Source organism: Pristis pectinata, chromosome 5 (genome assembly GCF_009764475.1).
Source record: "Pristis pectinata isolate sPriPec2 chromosome 5, sPriPec2.1.pri, whole genome shotgun sequence".
Classification (NCBI taxonomy): domain Eukaryota; kingdom Metazoa; phylum Chordata; class Chondrichthyes; order Rhinopristiformes; family Pristidae; genus Pristis; species Pristis pectinata.
This window is the reverse complement of record NC_067409.1, coordinates 18,926,744-18,950,232: the sequence shown is the minus strand read 5'-3', so window position 1 is coordinate 18,950,232 and position 23,489 is coordinate 18,926,744. Positions and strand designations below refer to the sequence as shown.

General features: G+C 39.7%; 1 protein-coding gene across 2 annotated transcripts in view; it reads left to right on the top strand.

Annotated features, from left to right (window-relative positions):
- Positions 1 to 23,489, top strand: part of LOC127570339 (disco-interacting protein 2 homolog C) — a 504,340-nt gene that overhangs the window by 379,459 nt on the left and 101,392 nt on the right. For both annotated transcript variants that reach the window (XM_052015787.1, XM_052015786.1), the window contains exons 13-20: positions 2,066 to 2,168; positions 4,323 to 4,387; positions 6,838 to 6,931; positions 7,155 to 7,274; positions 10,895 to 11,009; positions 13,096 to 13,235; positions 16,670 to 16,806; positions 21,997 to 22,205. In XM_052015787.1, the coding sequence (XP_051871747.1) occupies positions 2,066 to 2,168; positions 4,323 to 4,387; positions 6,838 to 6,931; positions 7,155 to 7,274; positions 10,895 to 11,009; positions 13,096 to 13,235; positions 16,670 to 16,806; positions 21,997 to 22,205 (983 nt within the window). The remainder of the gene's footprint in view (positions 1 to 2,065; positions 2,169 to 4,322; positions 4,388 to 6,837; positions 6,932 to 7,154; positions 7,275 to 10,894; positions 11,010 to 13,095; positions 13,236 to 16,669; positions 16,807 to 21,996; positions 22,206 to 23,489) is intronic.

Here is a 23,489-nt window from a genome sequence, read left to right as displayed (position 1 = left end):
AAAAAAATTTAGCAGGACAGTTCCTGTACAACAGCAAACAAAGAAGTGGTCTTTGTTCAGCCTTCACCATGGAAGACATTGCTAATATTCGTAAGGTATTAGATGGGTTAATTTCAGATAACATGGTAGAACTGACAAAAATCCCAATTGTAAGGGATAAAGTATTGGAGAAACTCAGTGGGCTAAAGGCAGACAAATCGCCAGGAACTGATGGATTGCATGCTCGGGTTTAGAAGGAAGCAGCTGCAGAGATAGTGGACCCATTGGTTGAAATCATTCATAACTCCAGAATGGGATCAGAAGATTGGAAAATGGGCAATGTGACTCTCTTCTAAAAAGAAGAAAGGCAGAGGCAGGGAACTACAGGCCAGTTAGTTTAACAACTATTATTGGCAAGGCACGAGGGTCAATAATCAAAGAGGAAGTAGCATTTAGGAAAGCTAAATATAATTAAAGCTAGTCAACGTGGATTTATAAAGATAAATCATATTTGACAAATTTGCTCAAATTCTTTTAGAATATAACGAAGAGTTGATGGAAAAGAGCCTATATTATGTAGTGTGTTTAGACTTCCAAAAAGTTTTTGATCAAGTATAAAATTAGGAGGGTGATGCATAAATTAAAAGCCTGTGGTGTCAGAGGAAGTGTGTTAGAATGGATTGAAAACTGGCTGTCTCATAGAAAAAGGGAGTTGGGATAAATGGGTCGGTAACATTGGAGGTGATACAAGCTAATTCCAGGGATGAGAGTGTTGTCCTATCAAGAGAGACTGAATAGTTTGGGCCTGTAGTTCTTGGAGTTTGGAAGAATGAGGGCTAACCTTATTCAAACATGTAAGATCCTATGGGGGCTTGACAGGGTAGATAATGGAATATTTTCACGAGTGGAGGAGTCCCGAACAAAGGGACATAACTACAAGATAAAAGGCTGGTCATTTAAAACTGAGTTACGCAGAAATTTCTTCTCACATAGGACAGTGAATCTCTGCCCTGGCAGGTGGTGGAAGCTGGATCACGAGAAGTATTTAAACTGGAGGTGGATAAATATTTGATAGATCGAGGAATAGAGAGGTATGGAGAAATAGAACAGAAGAGGAGTTGAGGCCAGCATAGATCAACCACGATCATATTAAATGGCGGGGCAGGCTTGAAGGGCCTGGTGGCCTACCCCTGCTCCTGTGTTCTTGTGTTCTTATAAATGTTATGTGAAATGATTAGTCTGGCGTATTTCAAGCTCTGAAATAGCTTTGTGATCAGGAAAGTGAAACTGCATCAGCTAGATAAGAGTCCAGTTCTAAATTGTATCACAGTGGAAAGATCATGAAATGTAATTCATGATCGCAGAAACCTTTTGGGGTTAACAAATCTCAAGATTCAAAGGCAGTAGTTTATATTTTTAATTTCATTTAGAGGGAAGTAGCAAACATACACTAGACTTTTTTTTTGAGTTGTTGCTTCTTTGGAAACATAAACAGGTTTGGAATCAAGATAGAATTGATTATTTGTGTTGAGTCTTTTAAATCTACTACATTTTGCTCTGGTTACATTTAACATTCCTATAACAATAACCTCCAATTATAACATGGAATATGGAAAAAACATTCTACAGAGCTTCAGGGGAAATTGAGCCTTGGATTAGGAGATTGTTTCTTGGGTTACCTGTCTTTGTAAAGATATGACTGACAATGAATTATAAATATGTAAGAGCACAGGAATGAGCATTTTAGTTCAATTCACTTTGTGATGGTGAGGGCAATTTTATTCAATGCTCTTGGAACCATTTAAAAAAGGTGGTAAGATGTGTATAACAAACGTAAATTTAGACCAAATCTCTCTCTTTAAGCAAGATATTAATAATAAATATTTGGAATAATGTAGCAAGAAAGTGCCAAAATAATGGCAGAGTGGATTGGGATGGTTCAAATGACCTTTTGGAGAAATGGGTTTATCCAAACTGTTCCTACGGCTGATAAATGTTGAAAAAAAATCTGGTTGCAGACTTGCAAAATACATTGCACTGAGTGCCCCCAACTCCATCAACATCCTTGGTCTGTTTCTATTATCAGTACAAGACCTGTAAGGATGGCAGCGTACTAGGCGTCACTGTGACCAGAATTGCACTCCTGACCCATTGTCAGGCTCTGACTCAAGCTTGCGCATACACAGAAGGTAAGGGTATCTTTCCCTCTTCCTATTACTTTAAGCAAGTAAGACCAGAGCTGCAGTGTAACTTTGTTCTGTAAATGGTGAGACACCAATGCCTTGCAATGAAATGTAAGTCAGCATAAGTTGATCCCTGTATAGAAAGGGAGGACCTAGGTGGGGTGTGGATGAAACACCAAGTGAAACCCACAAGAATAGCATGTCTTGAACCGAATAAATTGCAAACTATTAACAAGTAGATTGATATCATAACTTCCTTACCTATTTTCCGAATGAATGAATCTGAAGAAATTGCTAAAATACTAGCATTATCTATTTCTAATGTGAATTCTTGTTTTAATATTGGCTTTCCTTAATGTGTGCTGATAATTTTAGAATGTTAATAACATGGATAATGCCAGTTGTATGATTTTCTGCGGTTTTGAAAGTCAATTCTTCGGAATCATGACATGTTATTTGTTGGCACTTGCTCAGATTGATTTTAAATTAATAATGAATAGGAAATCTATGCCACGTGTTCTCTCTTCAGAGCTTAACACTCCTCCCCAACTCCTACACCCATTTAAGTGAGTGTATTAGAATTTGCAGTGTGACTGCTTTAAAAAAATCCTCCTGCTTGTTTAGAACAAAATTCGTTTTCTGTCAATGGGTTCACAGACACTGAATTGTGTTGTTTCTCATTCTCATTTCTCATATTTATGAAGTAGAAGGAGGCTGTTTGGCCCATCAAGTTTATACTGACCCTCAGAACAATCCCACCAATCCCATTCCCGCACATTCTCTGTTACCTATTCTCGCTCATGTGTCCCCTTTATTCTCGTGCCACCATCCTTAGATTTACCGTAATTTACCAATTAACAGTCGCCAATTACCCTACCAACCAGCATGTCTTTGGGATGTGGGAGGAAACCGGAGGACCTGGAGGAAACCTACAAGGTCACAGGGAGAACGTGTAAACTCCACACAGCACCAGAGTTAGGTTTGACCGTGGGTTGCTGAGGCTGTACGACAGCAGCACTACTTGTGGCAACATTGTGCTGCCCTCAGGAGTGCTTCTTTCAAAGTCCATATTATTAAACTTAATGAAATATTCACAGTAATCTGGTGCCACAGTATTTTTGTGAAGATGTGTCAGTAAAATGTTGAAAGATTGATTAACAATAAAGCTAGCACATTTGAATTTTGTTTTGGTAGTTTATGTTTCTTTAAATGGCCACTAGTTCTGCAAGTGGTCACTTGAGCCATTTGTGATACCTTCAAGTCACCACACGAATCAAAACCCAGATTGTTATTTATCAATAATTGGTGATTAATCCAAGAATGCATGCATGAGTTTTGTCCAAATAAAAGCAGCGCACTAATTTAGGGAAAATGGGAAGATACATAGACAATAAGCTTGACCTTGTCATGTTTTTTTTAAATTATTACCCTCCAAAACAAATGCAAATGACCCTTAATTATTCAAAATACCTGATAGGAATCGAGCTGAAATATGGAAGGCTACAGAAGGAAATGCAAGATATTTCTAATGCTCAGTAAATGTATCCTGAAGTTTTATTTAATAAATACATTACCAAACTTTATCCAGGAAGCAGAACACTAAAATCATAGGGAAAACTATGCATAAAAACTGGTTTTCCAAAATATCATCTCTTGGTTATCATGACCCAAAATACAGAGAAACTGTTCTCTTCAATGACTGATGTATGTACCACACAGACCCAGTTCATCCTTGTATTGAGGTTGAGTTAGATGGCTTCGGTTGATGAGGCAGGAGACCCTCTGCCTTCATTCCAGCCAAACAAGGTAAAAACATGTGGTAATTGTGCTGATGTTTGTACAGTGTTCATTCTTACATATCTGCCAATGGATGCACAAGAAACAGTGGAACAAGAACTGAGGTACATTTAGTTGTAAAAGAGCCAGCAATGAGTCAGAGCACTCTAAGCATGCACTGTTCCACTACATAATGTGACAAACACTAAATAGCTGTGTGTGTCTGAATGCATATCTCCCTTCTGGAAAGAATGAATATGTGGAGAAAATTGGAAGGAGTAATAAATACATTGTGACATTTGGATTTGAAATGAAATATATTCTATTTTTTATTCTCTTCAGAAGCTTTACTTTAGCTGAGATAGTCTTATCTTTCTTAAACAGCGGAAACCATTGTGAATGTATTGGATTTTAAGAAAGATGTTGGTTTGTGGCATGGTATTCTTACGGTAAGTTTTTTATTAAGTACATGTATGTAGATACAGCACATCAGAACTTGGTGTTTTCTTTGTGTTGAAGGTTGTGAGTTTCATCAGACAGAGAAATCGTTTTGCATCATGTAAACACAAAGTTTCCCAGAGCAAGAGGAGCTTATTTGGTCCAACCAGCCTGAGTTTTGTTTATCCCACCCAGGGATCAACACAACTTTGCTGTCTTTCTCACCATCTACTTCCATCTCATCTCTTCCGTAGCACCTCAGTGAAGTTTTGGAATGACGGTTGGTTTCTTTGGGTTTGTGAGTGATGCTACTGACATCTTAACAGCTCCTCACATCAGAGCCAACTTTACACATCTTCATTTCTGCCATCTTCTCTCAGCCTGTCAATGGTCCTGAAAAAACATATTTTATATGATTTTGCTCTTAGGTATAAGATGTACTGTCATATTCACCAGTATTAGATTGATGCATTGGATTTTATACTTCAGTCAAGAAACTAAATTTGAGTTGCATTATAAGCAGTAGAAATTCAAAGTGATGTAAATGGACAGAGAACCAAGGAGAACTGTGAGTGGGTAGTTCCCACGAGGAGGCTCCCATGTGTGATAAATTTGCAAGTGAGGGAAGTAAGATTTAGAAATTCAAGATGTGATGCATCGTGATTAAGTACTTTGCAATGTGAGTGTTGCATGTCATTTTGATGTGATAAAGAATTCTATATAAATAGATATTATTCAGATTTGTTTCTTTTATTGAAAAAGCAACAATGCTAATGGAAAGCAAAGAAAGAGACATACCTTAAGTGAACCCATTTGTGATATGTTCAATAATTATATCCATATCTGAGCCACTTCAGAGGATTGCACAGAGTGAAGATTTAAAAGGTTGCTTGCCAAGTACTGCCAGGACCTTTAGTGGCCACAGTTCCACCTTTCACTTAAATTCTGTCTTCTCAAATTGTGTGTAGCATTCAATGCAGACTTAGTGAAGAAAACTGGAAAGTCGTAGCTTGACCTCTGTAAAGATGAGCTGTGGTTTGAAAATTAATAGACCAAAAAAAATGTAGATGCTAGAAACCCGAAACAAAAATGGAAATTGCTGGAAATACTCAGCAAGTCAGGCAGTATCCGTGGAGAGAAAAGTGAAGCTAACATTTTAGGTTCGAGACTTTCATCAGAATTGGGAAAGTTGGTAATTAAATATTTATTGGGTAGAATGGGGAGAACATAGAACAGATCTATGACAGACGGACACCCAAGAGAGACTGAATGACATAAAGGAGGGTACCAGCTGAGTGCGGAAGTGAAAGCTTGTTAATCACCGCTGATCTGGCTGGGCAAGATGCATGAAAAAGAGAGAAAACAAAACGTTGCAATTGGCAACATCTGTGGATGGAGAGAAATAGAATTAACGTGATAGGTTGATGACCAACATTATCATCAAACCTGGTGATGAAGGCAGCACTGTTGTTCTTTGGTGAACTGATCTCTATCTCATAGTCTGAATGCCGGCTGCTGGGACCAAGACCCCACCATAGAATATATGGCCATTATATCCCAGTCACTGGCCTTATTTATAAAAGATCTTCCCTCTATAGTGTCCATGATTTTTTCTTCTTTTACTGTATCCATTTATTTTGTCATATAGAGTAATTTCTAAGTCCTTGCGCTGTACTGCTGCCACAAAATGACAAATTTCACATCATGTAAGTCAGTGATAGTAAACCTGATTCTGATTCATAGTCCTTCACTCCTGCACTGGCAACTTCTACCTCCTCCCCAAGAAGTAAAAGCAGGACAATCCTGAGACGTCTGCTGTTCCTACCTGCTGTTGTCCCCCAGAACTTACTGTAAATCTCTGTTAATCCCACATGCTTGGGACATTGGTAGTGCAGACATTCCAGACTAATGAATTTTAGTTTATTAATATTCCAACACACTTTTTGTTAAATGGTACACAGTAACAATTCTAAGAACCCCGTAGGTTTAAAGGGAGCAATGGAAATAGAACCAGGTAACTTTAAAGGGAGTGTGGGAACTTGGGCCCCGGTGAGTTGGCAGAGAAAATAGGAATCAAGTAGTATTGTTGAATACTAAGTTAATTCCTTCAATTTTTAATTGAAGTGGATTGAGGTATTTGGACCTCACAATGCAGTAAGCATAAAGGGCTTTTTTTTTTGTTGTATTGAACTTACGATCTGGGAGTCTATTATGAAATATTTATGTAGGTTATCTAATTTGGAAAATGTATCAAATGGCTACCAATAAAATAGATGGACTTCTACCACAATTTACAATGTGATTGCTATGCTTAAACATTCTGGTACTGCTGAAGCTTCAGAGTATTTATTACTTCTGTATAGAAGGGTGGTTTAGTTATGAAAGAATGCTAAATGACGCTGAAATGCTTACCCATGAAATGAAGTAATATTTTCTTACGATGTTTTACTGTGCCCCTCAGAGTGTTATGAACATGATGCATGTCATCAGTATCCCATATTCATTAATGAAGGTGAATCCCCTATCATGGATACAGAAAGTCTATGCATATAAGGGTAAGTGCACAGGGATTGTTTAAAGATGATTGTATGGAAGGAATTATTTAAAGATAATACCAGATTGAATATTATTCCTGATTTCACATTGAAAGCACATTTTATAAAAGCTTTGACTGTTAACATGATAAAAATGTGTAGGATAATGCTAAGATTTGAATTTTGCTTTGAAAAGAAGAGGGAGTTTGGAGAGAATGATGCATTGCATTCCCTGTAATTCCAGCCAAAGTAGCTTGTGTGAAGTCCAGGGATATGCATTGGGCCTTGGTAGCACACAGAGATCAGCGAGACATCAACCTCACCTCACTGCGGATGCTAATTGTAGCAGATGGAGCCAACCCTTGTAAGTGGCTGTCTTTCTTAAAAAGCCTGCTGATATAAAGCAAAATGCATTGTATATGGTTTGATAATGTAGCTTTCAATGCTTCAAACCCCATGTAGTATTTATAGTACTGTAAAAATTGCTTTTAAGTGCAATTTAGAACAATCACCCTTGGTTTCCAGTGCTATCACCTTCTGTGGGAATAGAAAGTGGCAACAAAGTACCATAATTGATGGCAGAAATCTTTGGCTTTGCAGAATAATGGAAAGTACATTATTTTGGACACAGGATTATCTCACCTATATGTTATTTTATAACGTTGATTTAGAAAGCAATAATGATCACCTCTAAATTTATGTGCAGAAGTTTGCAGGAACAGCATTAGTGGTACCTCTCTGGTGTTTTAAGTTATCTGTGGAAGGTTTTCTCTGACACATCCTGGAGGGTGGGGATCACTGTTGTTCAATGGCCAGAGAGCTAGATTTGAAGCTTGATTTTCGAGCACTCTTTACCTCATTCCACTGGTGAACAAGAGGCTGCTGTGGATTACTCCATCTCCTCTCACTGAGAGGAAGCACCCTTTACAGCTGTCTTGTTGTGGATCTTGATTTGTTGGGGAGTAATGTTGTGTGACAGAACTAGATTGTCATCCAGGTGTTTAATGTGAAGATTATTATTTCATATGTTTCAATAAAGGAGCCAAGGCTGTGGTCTCCAAATGTGCACATACACAAGCATAGTTTGTGCACTGTAATTCAATGACTGAAGTTGGGTGATCTTGCTTCTGGTTTGGAGATGGCAAAGTTTGATTAATTCCAGCAGCTTAGTTTGTTTCTGGGGAGCTTGTGCAGGTGAGTTGCTGTATAACAGCAAGGAGGATTGAGAAGAGGATTAGAGCGATGGCACAGCCTTGCTGAAGGGGTTGGACATCCGGCGAATCTGTTGGTTCAGATCATTGGCTTGCACGTCATTGTGTAGCAGACAAAGAATGAACCACAAACTCAAATGATTCACGTCTGACAAATCTGTTTGTTCCTTGAAGTTGTAACTAGCAGAATAGTGGGAATCAGTGGATCTGGTGTTTTTGGACTGATAAAAGGCCTTTGATAAGATGCTAAATAAGAAGATATTAAACAAAATTTGAACTCATGGGATTGATATTAAATATACTGAGGAAGACAGAGAGTAGAAATAAATGGGTAATTTTTGTGTTGGGAGGCTGTGACTAATGGGTTGCTGCAGAGACTGTGGCTGGGATCCCAGCCATTCATATTCAACAGCAGTGGTTTGGATGAAGGCACAAGTGTAATACGTGCAAGTATGCTAATGAAGCCAAGCTGGGTGACTGTGTAAGTAACGAGGAGAGTGCCGAGAGGCTTCACAAAGACGTAAGTAGGCTAAGTGAATGAGAGATGGAATATAATGTGGAAAAATGTGAGGTAGAATAAAATTGGAAGTACTCTTAAAATGCCGAGAAATTGCAAAGTGTTGATGTTTTGGATAGACCTGAGGGTTTGTACATGAATCACTGAAAGTTAACATAGTACAGAAAATAATTACAGAGACACAAGAGATTCTGCAGATACTGGTGACGTTTTGAGTTGAGACCCTTCATCAGGACTGGAAAGGAAGAGGGCAGAAGCCAGAATAAGAAGGTCAGGGGAGGGGGAGGAGCAAAACAATTAGGAAGGCAGATGGTATGCTGGCCTTTATTGGAAGACAACTTGAATACGAGAGTATTCAACTGCATCATATTGCAATTATAAACGGCTCTGGTGAGATTGCACCTGTAATATTGTGTCTGGGTCTGGTCTTCCTACCTGAGAAAGGATGCACTACAATAGAGGGAATGCAGCAAAGGTCCATTAATTTGATTGCTAGGATGGGGGAATTGTCATATGAGGACAGATTAAACAGACTGAGTTATACTCTAGAGTTTAGAGTAATGGGAGATGATCTCACTGACATGTTCATAATTCCTACAGGACGTGGAAGGGTGGCTACAGGGGTGATGTTGACTAGGGTGTCTAGAACCGAGGGTCACAGTCTTAAAGTAAGGAATTGGCCATTCAGGACTGAGTTGAAGAGAAATTTCCTCATTTAGAGGGCAGTGAATCTTTGTAATCCTCTCCCCAAGAGGGCTCGACTAAGTATATTCAAGACAGAAATTGATAGATATTTGAATGTTCAAAGAATCGAGTGAGGGATATAGAATTAAGGCAGGGAAAACACACTAAAGGATCTCACGTGATCTCATTGAATAGTGGAGCGAGATGGCCTGCTTTTGTTTCTGAGGTCCTTTTGTTCAACAGCTTGGGCAGAGGGGTCTTCAGCAGCACCTGCCAAACTTGCAACCTCTGCTCACCGGAAGGACAAGAGCAGCTGGTATTTAAGAGTACCATAGCTTCTGATTTCCCTTCAATTTGCCTATTAGCCAGACTTGGAAACATATTGCTATTCCTTCATCATAAGTGGGTGAAAAGGCCAGAGCTTACTCCCTAACAGAATCTAGACAGCAGTGGTTCCGCGAGGTTACGACTTTTGAGTACAGATGAAGAATATGTAATCATTCCTTGTAATTTTCACATTCTGGTAACATTCTGGTGAACCTTTGTTGTACTTACTCCAAGGTCAGGTACCTTTCTTCTGTTCCTAAAATCAAACACGCTATCCCAGGCAGAGACTGAATAAGACCTTATTCAATAGCTCACCTCTATTGTATTACAAGGTATCTTGAAATGAAGGCCAGCATTCCTTGGCCACTTTCAGAGCTTGTTTTCTCACCACTCTTTTCATGCCTTTTCTCTATGGCAATCACATATTGAATCTAATTCATTGGTTTGAGGGCCCTTGGGTCAAAAAACCTTAAGGGATACTTTACCACAGTTAATTTTTTCTTCAAAATGAGCAGTTTGTTTTACTGCATCACAATTAATTCACCTGGATGCAGGAATTGTGAGATTTCTGTAACTTAAAATGATAATTACTGAATCACAGTCTATTATGTTGTTTAAAAAAATTTAGCAACTGGTATTGTATATAAAATTATTTCATTGAGCTGTATGTAATTTCCTGTGCCTGCATTAATTTTTACCAGCAATGGATCAGTCATTGTGCTGATTTGGACACTGTGCAGAGAGCTTTTTTAAAGATATCATCTTCGTTTGGTGATCTGCTTTCTTCTCATTGGAAGTGATTAAGGGATTTTTTATTATTATTATTATTATTAACCACAGAGTGATTCCAGACTTAGGAATTTCCTAACTGCAAGCAAAAATCCTAAAACTCAAGTTCTGCCTGATTTCTGCCATTGTTATTTTGGTTGTAGGAGAGAACTTGATCCATTCCGTCATTGCAGAGAGGTTCATTTGCTGCTGTGATGGAAGGGAAGCTTGTTTCAAGAGAACTGAACATTTTGTGTGGAATTGCTTGTGCAGGAATTATCAGGAAAGTTGTAGTCATGGAGGCCTCTGGAGAATTTTGAGCAAATTTCAAATGGCCTCATTGTTATATGCAGTTGCCCTGCATTTAAGTTCCATTTAGCAGTGAGAAAAATACAATAGTGCTTGCATTGTGTGATTTAGATTAGTACCTGAATTGTTAAGGTTATTCTAATAATTTGTAAATGTTTTACTCCTTAGGGTCTATTTCTTCCTGTGATGCATTCCTGAATGTTTTCCAAAGCAAAGGATTGCGTCCTGAAGTAATCTGTCCTTGTGCTAGTTCACCTGAAGCTCTTACTGTAGCTATCCGCAGGTATGTCATTGATTTGTTTGATAGTTTAAGTAGAAGGGCTAGGTTTCAGCATCTTGGTCATTGTTTTGATGACTGGCCATTGCATGTGAAAAGTGTAGCTTTCAATTGACAAAGCAATTCGGATATTAACAATTGTAGTTGATTTTAATACATACCATACTTATCCTGCCTTGCCCTACATAGACTTTCTGGCTACAGGTATGCACAGCAGATGGGTTCACAGCTACTGTCTCTTTTAATAATTACTCGGCAGAGGAAGACGTACTTCACACTTCCCACCATTAACTGAGGAAAAATCAGTATGGTGTTGGATAAAGTGAAAAGCTCAGCCTCACTTCTTTAAAAACCAGACAGGAACAATTCTTTTGCATGTCATGTGGAAAGGTCAGCATTTTTTATTCAGTATTCCAGAATTCGAAATAAAAAGTAGAATCTTCCTATTGCACTAAATTGAATTGAGTGATAATTTATTCCTTGGGAAAAAATCAGAATATTTTTCTCCTCTGGAATGGACCACGGGCAGTACAGTGGTGCAGCTAGTAGAGGTTCTGCCTCACAGCTCCTGCGACCTGGGTTCAATCCTGTGCTGTCTGAGGAGTTTGCATGTTCTCCCTTTGTGTGGGTTTCCCATGTTTGCTGCAGTTTTCTCCCACATCCCAAAGGTGTGTGGACTTGCAGGTTAATTGGCCACTGTAAATTACCCCTGATGTGAATGTGCATGATAGAATCTGGGGGGAGTTAATGAGAATTTGCATCAAAGAATTGGTTTAGTGTAGGATCAGTGTAAGTGGGTGCTTACTGGCCAGTGTAGACTCGATGGTCCAACGAGTCTGATTACGTGCTGTCTGACGTTATGATTCAAAGCCCCATCAGTTCACTCCAGAGGCCCTAATTTGCTGTTGGCTGCAGTGTGAAAATAAAAATGTCCTTTTGGTTTCAGACTATAATTCCAGACTATAATTTAAGTGACATGTTCACCAAATGAACAGTTCTGTTTCTTTGTAGAAAAATGTAACACACTTAAACAATCCTTTCACTGTTGATCCAACATCATTCTTCACACCATGCCATGTATAAATCTTCTTTAGAAAAAAATGTATGATATTTTCCATTAAATTTTAAGTGTGTGAATACATAGTGGGAGGGGAAAGATTTAAAAAGGACCTGAGGTGCAACTTTCTCACGCAGAGGGTGGTGGGTATATAGAACGAGCTGCCAGAGGAAGTGGTACAATTACAATGTTGAAAAGACACATACACAGGTACATGAATAGGAAAGATTTAGAGGGATATAGGCCAAGGGAACTTGGGGTTCAAGTCCATAGTTCACTAAAAGTGGCTATGCAATATGGATAAGGTGCTAAAGAAGGCATATGGCATGTTTGCCTTCATTGGTAGGGGTGTATAAGAATAAGGAAGTCATGCTGCAGCTCTGTAAAACTTTAGTCAGACCACACTTGGAGTATTGTGTGTAGTTCTGGTCACCCCCATTATAGGAAGGATGTGGAGACTGTGGAATGGGTGCAGAGGTTTACCAGGATGCTGCCTGGATTAGAGAGTATGAGCTATAAGGAAAGGTTGGACAAACTTGGGTTGTTTTCCCTAGAGTGTCAGAAGCTGAGGGGGGACCTGATAGAGGTTTTTAAAATTATGAGAAGCATTTACAGTCAGAATCTTTTCCCTAGGGTAGAAATAAACACCAGAGGACATGCTTTTAAGGTTAGATAGAGGAGGGAAGGTCAAAGGCGACATGAGGAACAAGTTTTTTTACGCAGAGTGGTAGATTCCTGGAATGGGCGACCAGGGGTAATAGTGGAAGCAGGCAGTTTGGTGGAGCTTAAGAGATTTTTAGATAGACACATGAATATGAAGGATATGGGTAATACACAGGAAGAAGACAATTAGTATAAATTAGCATCAAAATCGGCACAACACCATGAGCCAAATGGCCTGTCCGGTGCTGTACTGTTCTATGTTCTAAATGTGGAGAAGTGGGACTAGCACAAGTAGACAACCTGGTTGGTATGGATGAGCTGGGCCAAAAGGTCTGTTTTCGTGCTGTATAACTCTATCACTCTATATTTTAGGCCAACAGATGATACCAATCAGCCTCCTGGTCGAGGTGTTCTCTCCATGCATGGCTTGAGCTATGGGGTTATAAGAGTGGACTCTGAAGAAAAGCTGTCTGTTCTGACTGTACAAGATGTTGGAATGGTGATGCCTGGAGGTATGGCTTGATGGAATACATTTATTTTGTTGCTTTATCAACTCAACATGGAGATTAAGCTAATCAGCTGTAAATGGATTGTGCTTTGTGTTATGTTTTTCAGTAAATTATTAAAATGCCTCTGAATTATTAAATACATCTTTAAAGTAGTTGGTGTGCAGCATCAAATGTAGCAGCAATGTTTAGGAAGATGATGTCTGTAGAATACATTTCCATGCTAATTGTGTTGAATAGTTGGATGATGAATAGAGAAGATGTTTAAATGAATAGTTGAATTAATTATATTACATTATGCTAGTGCGATGCTAACTTGTTTGTGATGTGCAAGCCCTTGACAGTTATTTACAGAATTTAAAACAGAAGAAATAAAATTTCTTCATTCATAATTATCTTACAAATGTCTAAGTGAGCACTTAAAGCAAAAAATGCATACTTTATCTTTTACAAAATGTAATTTTTGTTTAGTTTTGCACATCCCCACAAGAAATGAAATTAAAGTAACAATATTCCACCTGATAGCGGAAAGAAGTAGGTAGAAAAGGCAACAGTAAAAGTGGTCACTTAGCCTAAGCAGTCCATCCTACTGGCCTTAGAGCTATAGAGCATGGAAACAGACCCCATGGAGGTCATCAGGTACATAATCTCACTTTCCAGCACTCAGCCAGTAGCCTTTTATGTCATGGTGCTTCAAGTATTCATCTAAATAATTACTCAGTGTCGTGGGAGTACCTTGCTCCACCACCCCCACAGGCAGTACGGTCCAGGTTTCAACCACCATATGGTTGAAAAAATTCTTCCTCAGATCCCCTCTAAATCTGCTATCCCTCACCTTATGCTCACTGGTTGGAGACACACCAACTGAGGGGGAATTTTTTCTCCCTATCTAAGCCACTCATAATTTTGTCTTCTGCACAATGGGTGTGTTTTTTCATTAAAAGCAAACTCTCAGTCTCTCGTGGCCTCTCTATTCCCTTGCCTCAATCGACGGTTCATGCATGAGAGATTTTTACTTGGTGGAGTCCTGCTGCAGTGCACAGACAAATGTGTTATTGCATTTCAATTATACAGTATCTGAAATTGAACAATTCAGGATGCTCATCCAGCTGAATAGACCCATCCTTTTTACATGGCCTACCTGTTATCCAAATGCCACATAAGGCATTTCTTCTCTACCTCCTTAACTTTATAATCTTCAGTGCCTTTATTGAATGTACCACCCGACCCAACTCCACTCCAGTTTTAGAAGTGATTGAATATATTAGGTCATCAGTTGAGATCTATTCCTGAGATCCATCAGTGCTGTGAGATTTTTTTCTCTTTGTCTTGAATTGAACACTAGTGAAACCTGCTTTTAAAATACTGCATGGTCACTTTCTTATCCTGCACCCTTGGCAGACAGATGCTCCTTGTATAGTGTCAGATTCAAACTGCACATATTCTGTCTTTCCCTTGATATTGCACCAGTTTGTGCTCAGATTCTCGAACAGGCTTAGACACAGACCTGTATGTCTCGGAGTCTTAATCAATACAATTCTTTGTGTGTCTTCCAGTCCATTAGTATCCTTTTGAAGTTCATTTGTATCTTTTTGAATGTACAATGCTTCAAATAGTTCTCACTTTTCTATCTGTGTTCCAGCAATGATTTGCAGTGTTAAAATAACTGTTTTGAATTAAAAGGCTTCAAATTGCAGAGGAGTATTTAATTAACCCCATTTTCACTAATAACAGCTTTATGTTGGCAGAATGGTAATCACTTCCAGTTCCTTTTTCCTTTTCTTTGGTTGCTAATGTATCAATGTTCATTATGTCACATTCGTCTGTACCTGAAATCAACTCTGTAGCTCATTTGTTTAATTTCTCCATGCTCCTTTCAAGTCTCGCAGGTTCAGTTACACAATCATTCCGTTTGTTATCTTATTTGGTATTCGAGGCACATCCTGGATTGTTAGTCGCTGCCTTCCTTAGACAAATCTATATTTATTTATGTATTTGTTGTTAATTTTGTAATAATCCTGTTTAACATTAGCAAGTGGACATTCCCCCTGAATACATTCTGAAAATCAGATGGCTTTGGTCTGCCACTTGAATCACTTTCTGAAAGGACTCCAGAGATTGTATTAAAGCCATTGTATTTATTTCTCACAACTTGCTGTAATGGATGATACAATCCTGTAAAATATTCCCATATGTACTTCTTGCTTTTACGTCAACTAATTCATCTATAGTTTAAACTGTTTCCTGTATCAAATATCCCTAAGAGTAGGCTAGAGTACATTTCTCTTTCCTTGTTTAAGCAGCATTGATAACCGTCAGAGGGTACTGAGAGCCGCCAAAATGAGAGTGAGCGGGTCCAGGGGTTGCAATATGAATTGGTTGCAGATGCTAGAAAACGGAATTAAAACAGGAAATGCTGCATATACATTCAGCAGGCCAGGCAGCATTCGGAGATAGAGAAAGAATTAACATTTCAGGTTAATAACCTTCCATCTGGTTTAAAAAAAAACCTTCAACCTGAAATGTTAATTCTGTTCTCTGGTCTTTGGCCAATCCACTAATGGGAACAGCTTCCCTCTACTTACTCTACAGATGTTGCCTGACCTGCTCAGTATTTCCAGCATTTTATTGCAAAACTCTTCTTTATAATTGTGACATTTCCTCAAACTGGTTTGTATAATAAGCAGTGATTCCTCATTCTGCATTTGCCTCATTTTCTATTTGTTGTCTACTTAATTAAACAAAATAAAGCCAAGGAAACTGTATAGATTCACTTGTAGTTTTATTTAAATACAGTTTGAATGTATAGTAAATTTGTAACATACATTAACAAAGGAATGATTTAGGGTAAGGATATGAAAGAATGTGGTTTTAGGTATACCTTGCTTATGAAAGTTTTGTTGCTGAATTAAGGTTACCAATCCATGTGCCCTTCTGCAAGTGTGAAGTGTGTTGTAAAGCCAGACTTATTACTCTGTGGACATTAGGTATTGTCCTTAGTACCAAGCTTAAATAAAAGTGAAGGATTGTATTAGGTCTGACTGGAGGGGGAGCTCTTTGTGTGGCACATACCTCTATGGAGGGAAGTGGTCAATCGATGTTTCATGTCGAGACCTTTTTTCTGGACCATCAGTCCTTCAGCAGTCCAGATGAAAGGTCTCGACCTGAGACGTCAACTGCCCATTTCCCTCCATAGCTGTTGCCTGACTCACTGAGTTCCTCTAGTTTTTTGTGTGTTGCTCCAGATTCCATCATCTGCAGTCTCATGTCTCCAAATGAGAACTTCTGCTGGAATTGAATTAACAAATTAAATATAATTACCAATGCCTTGTTTTGCATTTGACGTAATTGATATTTGCTACACACTCAGTAGAAGTGGAACTTTAAGTCTTTGAAAGTTTTGTTGAATTAATCTTACCAATCCTTGTGCTTTTCTGCAGGTGTGATGTGTGTTGTAAGACCAGAAGGAATCCCATTGCTCTGTAGAACGGATGAAATTGGCGAACTCTGTGTCTGTTCCATCGCTGCGGGCACATCCTACTACGGTCTATCAGGGATGACAAAGAACACTTTTGAGGTACAAAATATGTCTACATTTACTTTCTCAGGAGATTCTACTGCTGCAGAGTGCAGAAAGAAATTTGTCGTTGCTCTGGCAATCATGGTGTTGGACAGTCTCGATGGGTCAGCTCACCTTCTCGTGGTTATTAGTTTCCCTTTGTACAAAGGTTGCTGGCCCTGCTGGCTGGATTGCTGTTGGCCCAGTGGACCAGAGGGCTGTGAACCTAGTAGGGAAGAGGGCTGTTGACCCAGTGCCATTTGGCTGTGGGGTGAGGTGGGGGTGCGAGCTGGAGGGGTCGTCGGCCTGGTACGTTGGGGGGGGATCATTGGCCCAGTGGGCCGAGAGAGGCCATCAGCTCAATAGGCCTGAAAGTTTGGTGTGAATAACAATATTAGTTTTGCACTAATGGCCAGGGGATTAAGCATCAGACGAAAATCAATCTGCAAATGAATCTGCTTAACAGTTTTCTTCCCATCTTTCTCTTGCTTCCTGAAAGAGAATTCAAATCTTTCTTTCTTTTTCAATCTTTTTATTAATTTTCAAATTAATACAGATTAATATATCAATGTCTATACATGTTCTCATAGAGATCAGGAGAACAATCATGACATGGATAATCATAAAGAACAATAAAGTATTAAAAAAAATCTGTAGATCCAACGATCTGTTAGTAAATTAACATAATATAAAGGAAAAAGATTTATTATAAAATATAAAAGAAAGAAAAAAAAATCCCCAAAACAATAAGAAAAATTATAAACAATATATCAAACCAAACTAAGCTAAGGAAAAAAAAAATAAAAAAAAACTGGACTAAAACTTCTCAATAGAAACAGAGCAATATTATGTCGTCAACTCCGTTCCTCTAAATTAAAAGGTTATTATACGGGGATCTATATCATGTGAAAATATTGAATAAATGGACTCCAAATTTCCTCAAATTTAAGCGAAGGATCAACAGTACCACTCCTAATTTTTTCCAAGTTTAAACATGATATAGTTTGAGGAGAATTCAAATCTAACACCATAAATGGTTTGCACTGTAAAACATTTACTGAGATCTACTGAGTCTTCGATGCACTCAGTTCAAGTTCAAGTTTATTGTCATGGGCATACATACCTAGGGTATCAATGGCATGAAAATCACCTTTGTGCAGCAGCACAGTACATTACAATCACGACAAATGCAAGTTAACAAAAACTTAAATTAACATAAATTATACATGGCAAAATAAACATAATGACATTAACGCAAAAAGAAACATAGTCCAAGGTAGCATTAGGGTTTTTCAGGTTGGTTCAAGAACTGATGGTAGTGCCTCCAAGCAGGGAAATAAACATAATTACCCCACCCTCTTCTGGACAGTGACAAAACTATTGAAGCTCTCCTTATCCTCTCTATACATTGTGAAGGGAAGCAGAAGATGTGGATAGATTTCGAGCCATTCCAATCCTCAATGCACTTCACTAGAAATTCATCCCAGTAGGTAGCACTAATTGCATGTTGTAGTCATGTTGTACTCTCCCCGCAAACTGACTTTCCTAGTCTTCAGTGGAATCAGTTTCACAGGCAGGACACCACATGATTATATAGCACATTTAATGCCACTGACAAGGGAGGGATTTCCAACCCACTATGTCCTCCACAACTAATCACAAATGCTGATACTCAGCACTAAATAAACAGAACTGTCAGTGAAATTCGGCACTGGTACATTCAATGCTATCAACCCAGCAGCTTTAACTCACAGCTGTACTATTCTACAAGCTAGCTAGGAGCCAAAAGTAAATAAGAAACTCTAAAATTATGAGATTAAACAAAGTCTTAATCTTATTTCTATTTTATAAATCAGTTTGAAAATAACAGCACATTCTGTAGCTGTGCATATGGTGCATGAAATAGTGAATTTCTTGAAGGTCAAGAGGTCAGATTCCACTTTTGTACCTAAATTGTGCCCAAAGTTACACTAATTTTGGGAATTGTTTTTCTTTCGGTTTTTACTAATTTGCATAACACTAATTGTTGTAGCTGCCATGAGTTAGTGCAATCGGGTAGCAGTTTGAAGTATAATTCTCTTGAAATTAGATATGTTTGAGCAGGTCTTTATTTGCCATTTGTGCACAGAGGCCATTTTGGATGTGTTAGATGGCAGGAGTGATCATTTCCAGGTTGATTGCTGACCCTTGGTAAATAGGCCCAGGCACTTCAATTGGAGCACAGCTGCCTTTTGCCTAATAGCAGCCGTGTGCAGTTGCACCGCTGCTGGCAGAATTGGAGCTTTTGGGGAAAACCTCTGACCCTTGTGGGTTTGGTCGCAGTGCTACCCAGCGAATGAGTCTCTTGCAGCCTGCTTGCAGTGGTACCAAAAGCTTGAAAACAGGCATCACCAGGCTCAAGGACAGCTTCTACCCTGCTGTTAAAAGACTATTGAACAGTTCTCTTGTGCGTTAAAGATGAACTTTTGACCTCGTAATCCACCTTGTCATGGGCCTTGCACCTCATTTTCTGCCTGCACTGCACTTTCTCTGTAACTGTAACATGATTTTCTGCCTTTCCCTTGTACTATCTCAATGTACTTATATTTTGAAATGATCTGTGTGGATGGCCTGCAAACAAAGCTTTTATCTTGGTACATGTGACAATAATAAACCAATACCAATACCAGTCACTTGCACCCTGCTTACAGTGGTACCAAGTGTAGATATCTTTATTAGTCACATGTACATCGAAACACACAGTGAAATACATCTTTCTGCATAGTGTTCTGGGGGCAGCCCACAAGTGTCGCCACACTTCCGGTGCCAACACAGCATGCCCACAACTTCCTAACCCGTACATCTTTGGAATGTGGGAGGAAACCGGAGCACCCGGAGGAAACCCATGCAGACATGGGGAGAACATACAAACTCCTTACAGACAGTGGCCGGATTTCAACCCAGGTTGCTGGTGCTGTAAAGCGTTATGCTAACCGCTACACTACCGTGCCTACCTTGTCTACCACCAAGCCACTTGGGGCCACTTCCTGAATGGAAGTCATCAGTCAAGTTCATCGTATGGGGCAGGCCCAGATGTACAGCAGAACATTATTTTCTCCTTCCTGCTCCTGCTCCTGTGGTTTCCCTCACTTCCATGGCTACCTTTTCTGCCACTGTACTGTGACTGCCATGAGAATACCTTAAGTGCTGACTCACTTCCCAGCAGTCAGTGCAGCAGTGATGTGGCAGCCGTGAACTCTGCATAGAGATTCTGATGAGAATCACTGAGCTTCTGTTTTGTACCATGAAGAGTTAACAAGAAACTAACAATGGCAATTAATTCAATCTGGAGTCTGGGCTCTGGTGCAATGTATTTCAAAGCAGCATGAATGATTGTGCACAATGAATTTAAAATTCAGCAGCCTTTCACAAGATTCTAACCAAATCTCAGAGCATAGCACTGGAAAATGCTCAGTTCAAACTAAACCTCGGGCCCAAGGTATTTTTGGTTCTTGTTTTATGATTATTTATTGTGTGTATTGTATTTTAGTTGACACAGTCATTTTTTGTGGCAATTAGGTAATTTTTTTTCCCAATTGCAAAGTCATTATTTATTTATTTATTTATTTATTTATATTACTACTTGACTTGATAGAGGTGTACAAGATGATAAAAGGCATTGATCGAGTGGATAGTCAGAGACTTTTTCCCAGGGCGAAAATGGCTAACATGAGGGAACATAATTTTAAGGTGATTGGAGGAAGGTATAAGGGGGATGTCAGGGGTAAGTTCTCTACACAGAGAGTGGTAGGTGCGTGGAATGCACTGCCGGCAGAGATTGTGGGGGCAGATATATTAGGGACATTTAAGATAGACACATGAATTATATAAAAATAGGGGGCTATGCGGGAAGGAAGGGTTAGGTAGATCTTAGAGCAGGATAAAATGTCAGCACAACATTGTGGGCCAAAGGGCCTGTAATGTACTGTGGTGTTCTATGTACTGTCTCACTTCCAGTTGCCAAATTATTCAGAGCAACCAACTGGGCTTCCTCATGAAGTTCCAATGGTGTTCCTAGATTCTCAGGAGGAAGAATTCTTAAGGGGTTAGGATGGCAGGTTGTAACCTCATATAGTAGATATCAGGGCACCCATTTACTGATCTGGGAGGTCCCTGCTAGGCAAGCATCCATATTCTCCATTTCACAGATTGCCACGTGCCTGTTCCTAATCTGGGTCAATAGGCAACCTGTAGCATCTTTTCTTGTGGGTGTCAGTTGAAACTTTATCTCTAGCTCCAGCAAGTTGGAGTCTATTGCCTTGTTTCCGAGGGATAGCTTCCTTAATTCAAAAAGCTGCAGATGCTGGAAATCTGAAATAAAGACAGTGGGGAGAGAGAAAAACTCATGTTTTTTTCATTAGTTCCATTAGGAAGGGACATGCCATCTCATTGAGGTATAGAAAGTTCCTCAAGCATCTGGCATGTGTTTGAGTGCATGCTGGACACTGGGCACCACACAGAAAGCTGGATGAACTCAGCGGGTCAGGCAGCATCTGTGGTCAGAAATGGACAGTCGAGGTTTCGAGTCGAGACTCTTCATCTGGACAAAGAAAGAGGGGAGGCAGCCAGTATAAAATGGTGGAGGGAAGGGGTGGAGCAAGAGCTGGCAGGTGATAGGTGAATCCAGGTGAGGGGGAGGGATGATAGGCGGATGGGGGGAAAATAGAAATAATGCCAGAAGCTGGGAGGTGATAGGTGGAGGCGACAAAGGGCTGACGATGATGGAATCTGGTAGGAGAGGAAGGTACACCATGGAATCAAGGGAGGGGGGTGGGGAGGGCAGGTGGGAACAGTGAGGGTGTGGAACCAGTGGGAGGGCTGTGGGCAGATAGAGAGGGTAGAGGAGAGGAAAGAGACTGTTGCTGGCTGCAAGGTGTGTTGCTGCCCTCTGGAGGACCTCTTGCTGTCTTCCAGAGCAGCCACTGCTGCCTTCCACAGGTTGCCTGCTCCTGCCTCATAGACTGCCCACCAATGCTTTAAATTAGATTTACCAAAGAGATTTGATCTTTCATAAATATTACTTCAATTGTTACTGCCCTTTCTCTTCACACTTCTTAATAAATGTCCATTGTGTAACTTCCTTGTTATTTGAAGTAATTTAATGTTTATCTGTTTTATTGATTCTGCTCCCCATCCTCCATTCCCCACCACATTTATTTCCTGCTCCAGATGTTTCCCATGATGAGCTCGGGTGCTCCGGTCAGTGAATATCCATTTGTCCGAACCGGACTCTTGGGCTTTGTTGGCCCCGGCGGAATGGTCTTTGTGGTGGGAAAAATGGATGGTCTGATGGTTGTCAGTGGGCGGCGACACAATGCCGATGACATTGTGGCAACAGCACTTGCAGTGGAACCAATGAAGTTTGTCTACAGAGGAAGGTCTGTGTCTGTGCTCAGCTTGTATGATATTAAGCCTCAGAGATGATCCTGCAAAGTGTTTTGCACTGAGACTGAATTCTGAATGGCAGCATAAATCGTGCAATTCACATTGATCAACGTAAACATTTTGATGATTGGGTATTTGATGGGAGATTGATTGCGAACAATGGGTTTTAGAATTAACTGTTGCATTTCTTAAGTTTAATTATCTATAAAAATTCTGGTTGAGAAAAATCAGATGCCTGGAAATTCAATCACAAATGCTATTTGTATTTTAGCATTATTCAACTGCAGTTTCCTTACCTGAAGTGGGATGGGATAACAACTAATTCAAGGTCATCTTGCCTTCATCTGAGTACATACTGACATGAGTCACACTTGTGTCCCTGACACCATGTCTATGTCAGAGGTACACTGATGATGTCATGCTCTGTACAGACCTCCTTTTAGAGCATTACAATGAATATGGACATGTTGGTTTGGGAGTGTCCAAGGACAACTTTCTCTTCCCAGTTCCGTGCCTGCCAAGTAGATCAACACCTTACCTTTATATTTTGGAGCCTCTCCAGACCTCTCCTCCACTATCCCCTCCATCACCCCCCTGATCTCCAGCTTTCTGGTTCTCCCTTGCTGTATTGCCAATCCCCAATTTCTCTTCTGGTCAAATGCTAGTCCTTTGGTCCATTCCCCACCAGCCAGCTTCTGAACCACTGTGTTTAAACTTCCACAGAAGCTTTTCATAATTGGCAGACAAAATTTAGATCACGTGCTTATCAACTTTGTTTTATGCACATCAGTTGCTTGGAAAAGACTATTGTGCTGATCACTCACCTCTAGGTATTTGTGATTCTCCACAAAATATAGAAATGCTGGAAAATGCTCAGCAGGTCAGGCAGCATCTTTGGAGAGCAAGAGAAACAATGTTGATGATTCAGGTCGATGATCTGCAAATGAAAAAAAAGCTGCTGCTTGGCCTGCCTGAATTTTCAGTTTTTGTTTTACCATCTGTGGTATTTTGCCTTTGTATTCATTGTTCACTGCACACACAGATTCATGGAGCTATACAACACGGAAAGAGGCCCTTCGGCCCTGCTCGACAATGCCCACCAAGCTACTTATCTACACTGAATTTACCTGAATTTGGCCCATATCCCACTAAACCTTTCCTATTCATGTACCTGACCAAATATCTTTTCTACCTTGTAATTGTACCCATGTCCATTGCACTCAATAGTATCATACTATTGCACTGAGTAGTGTCATTTAAGAAGCACTTGGATAGGT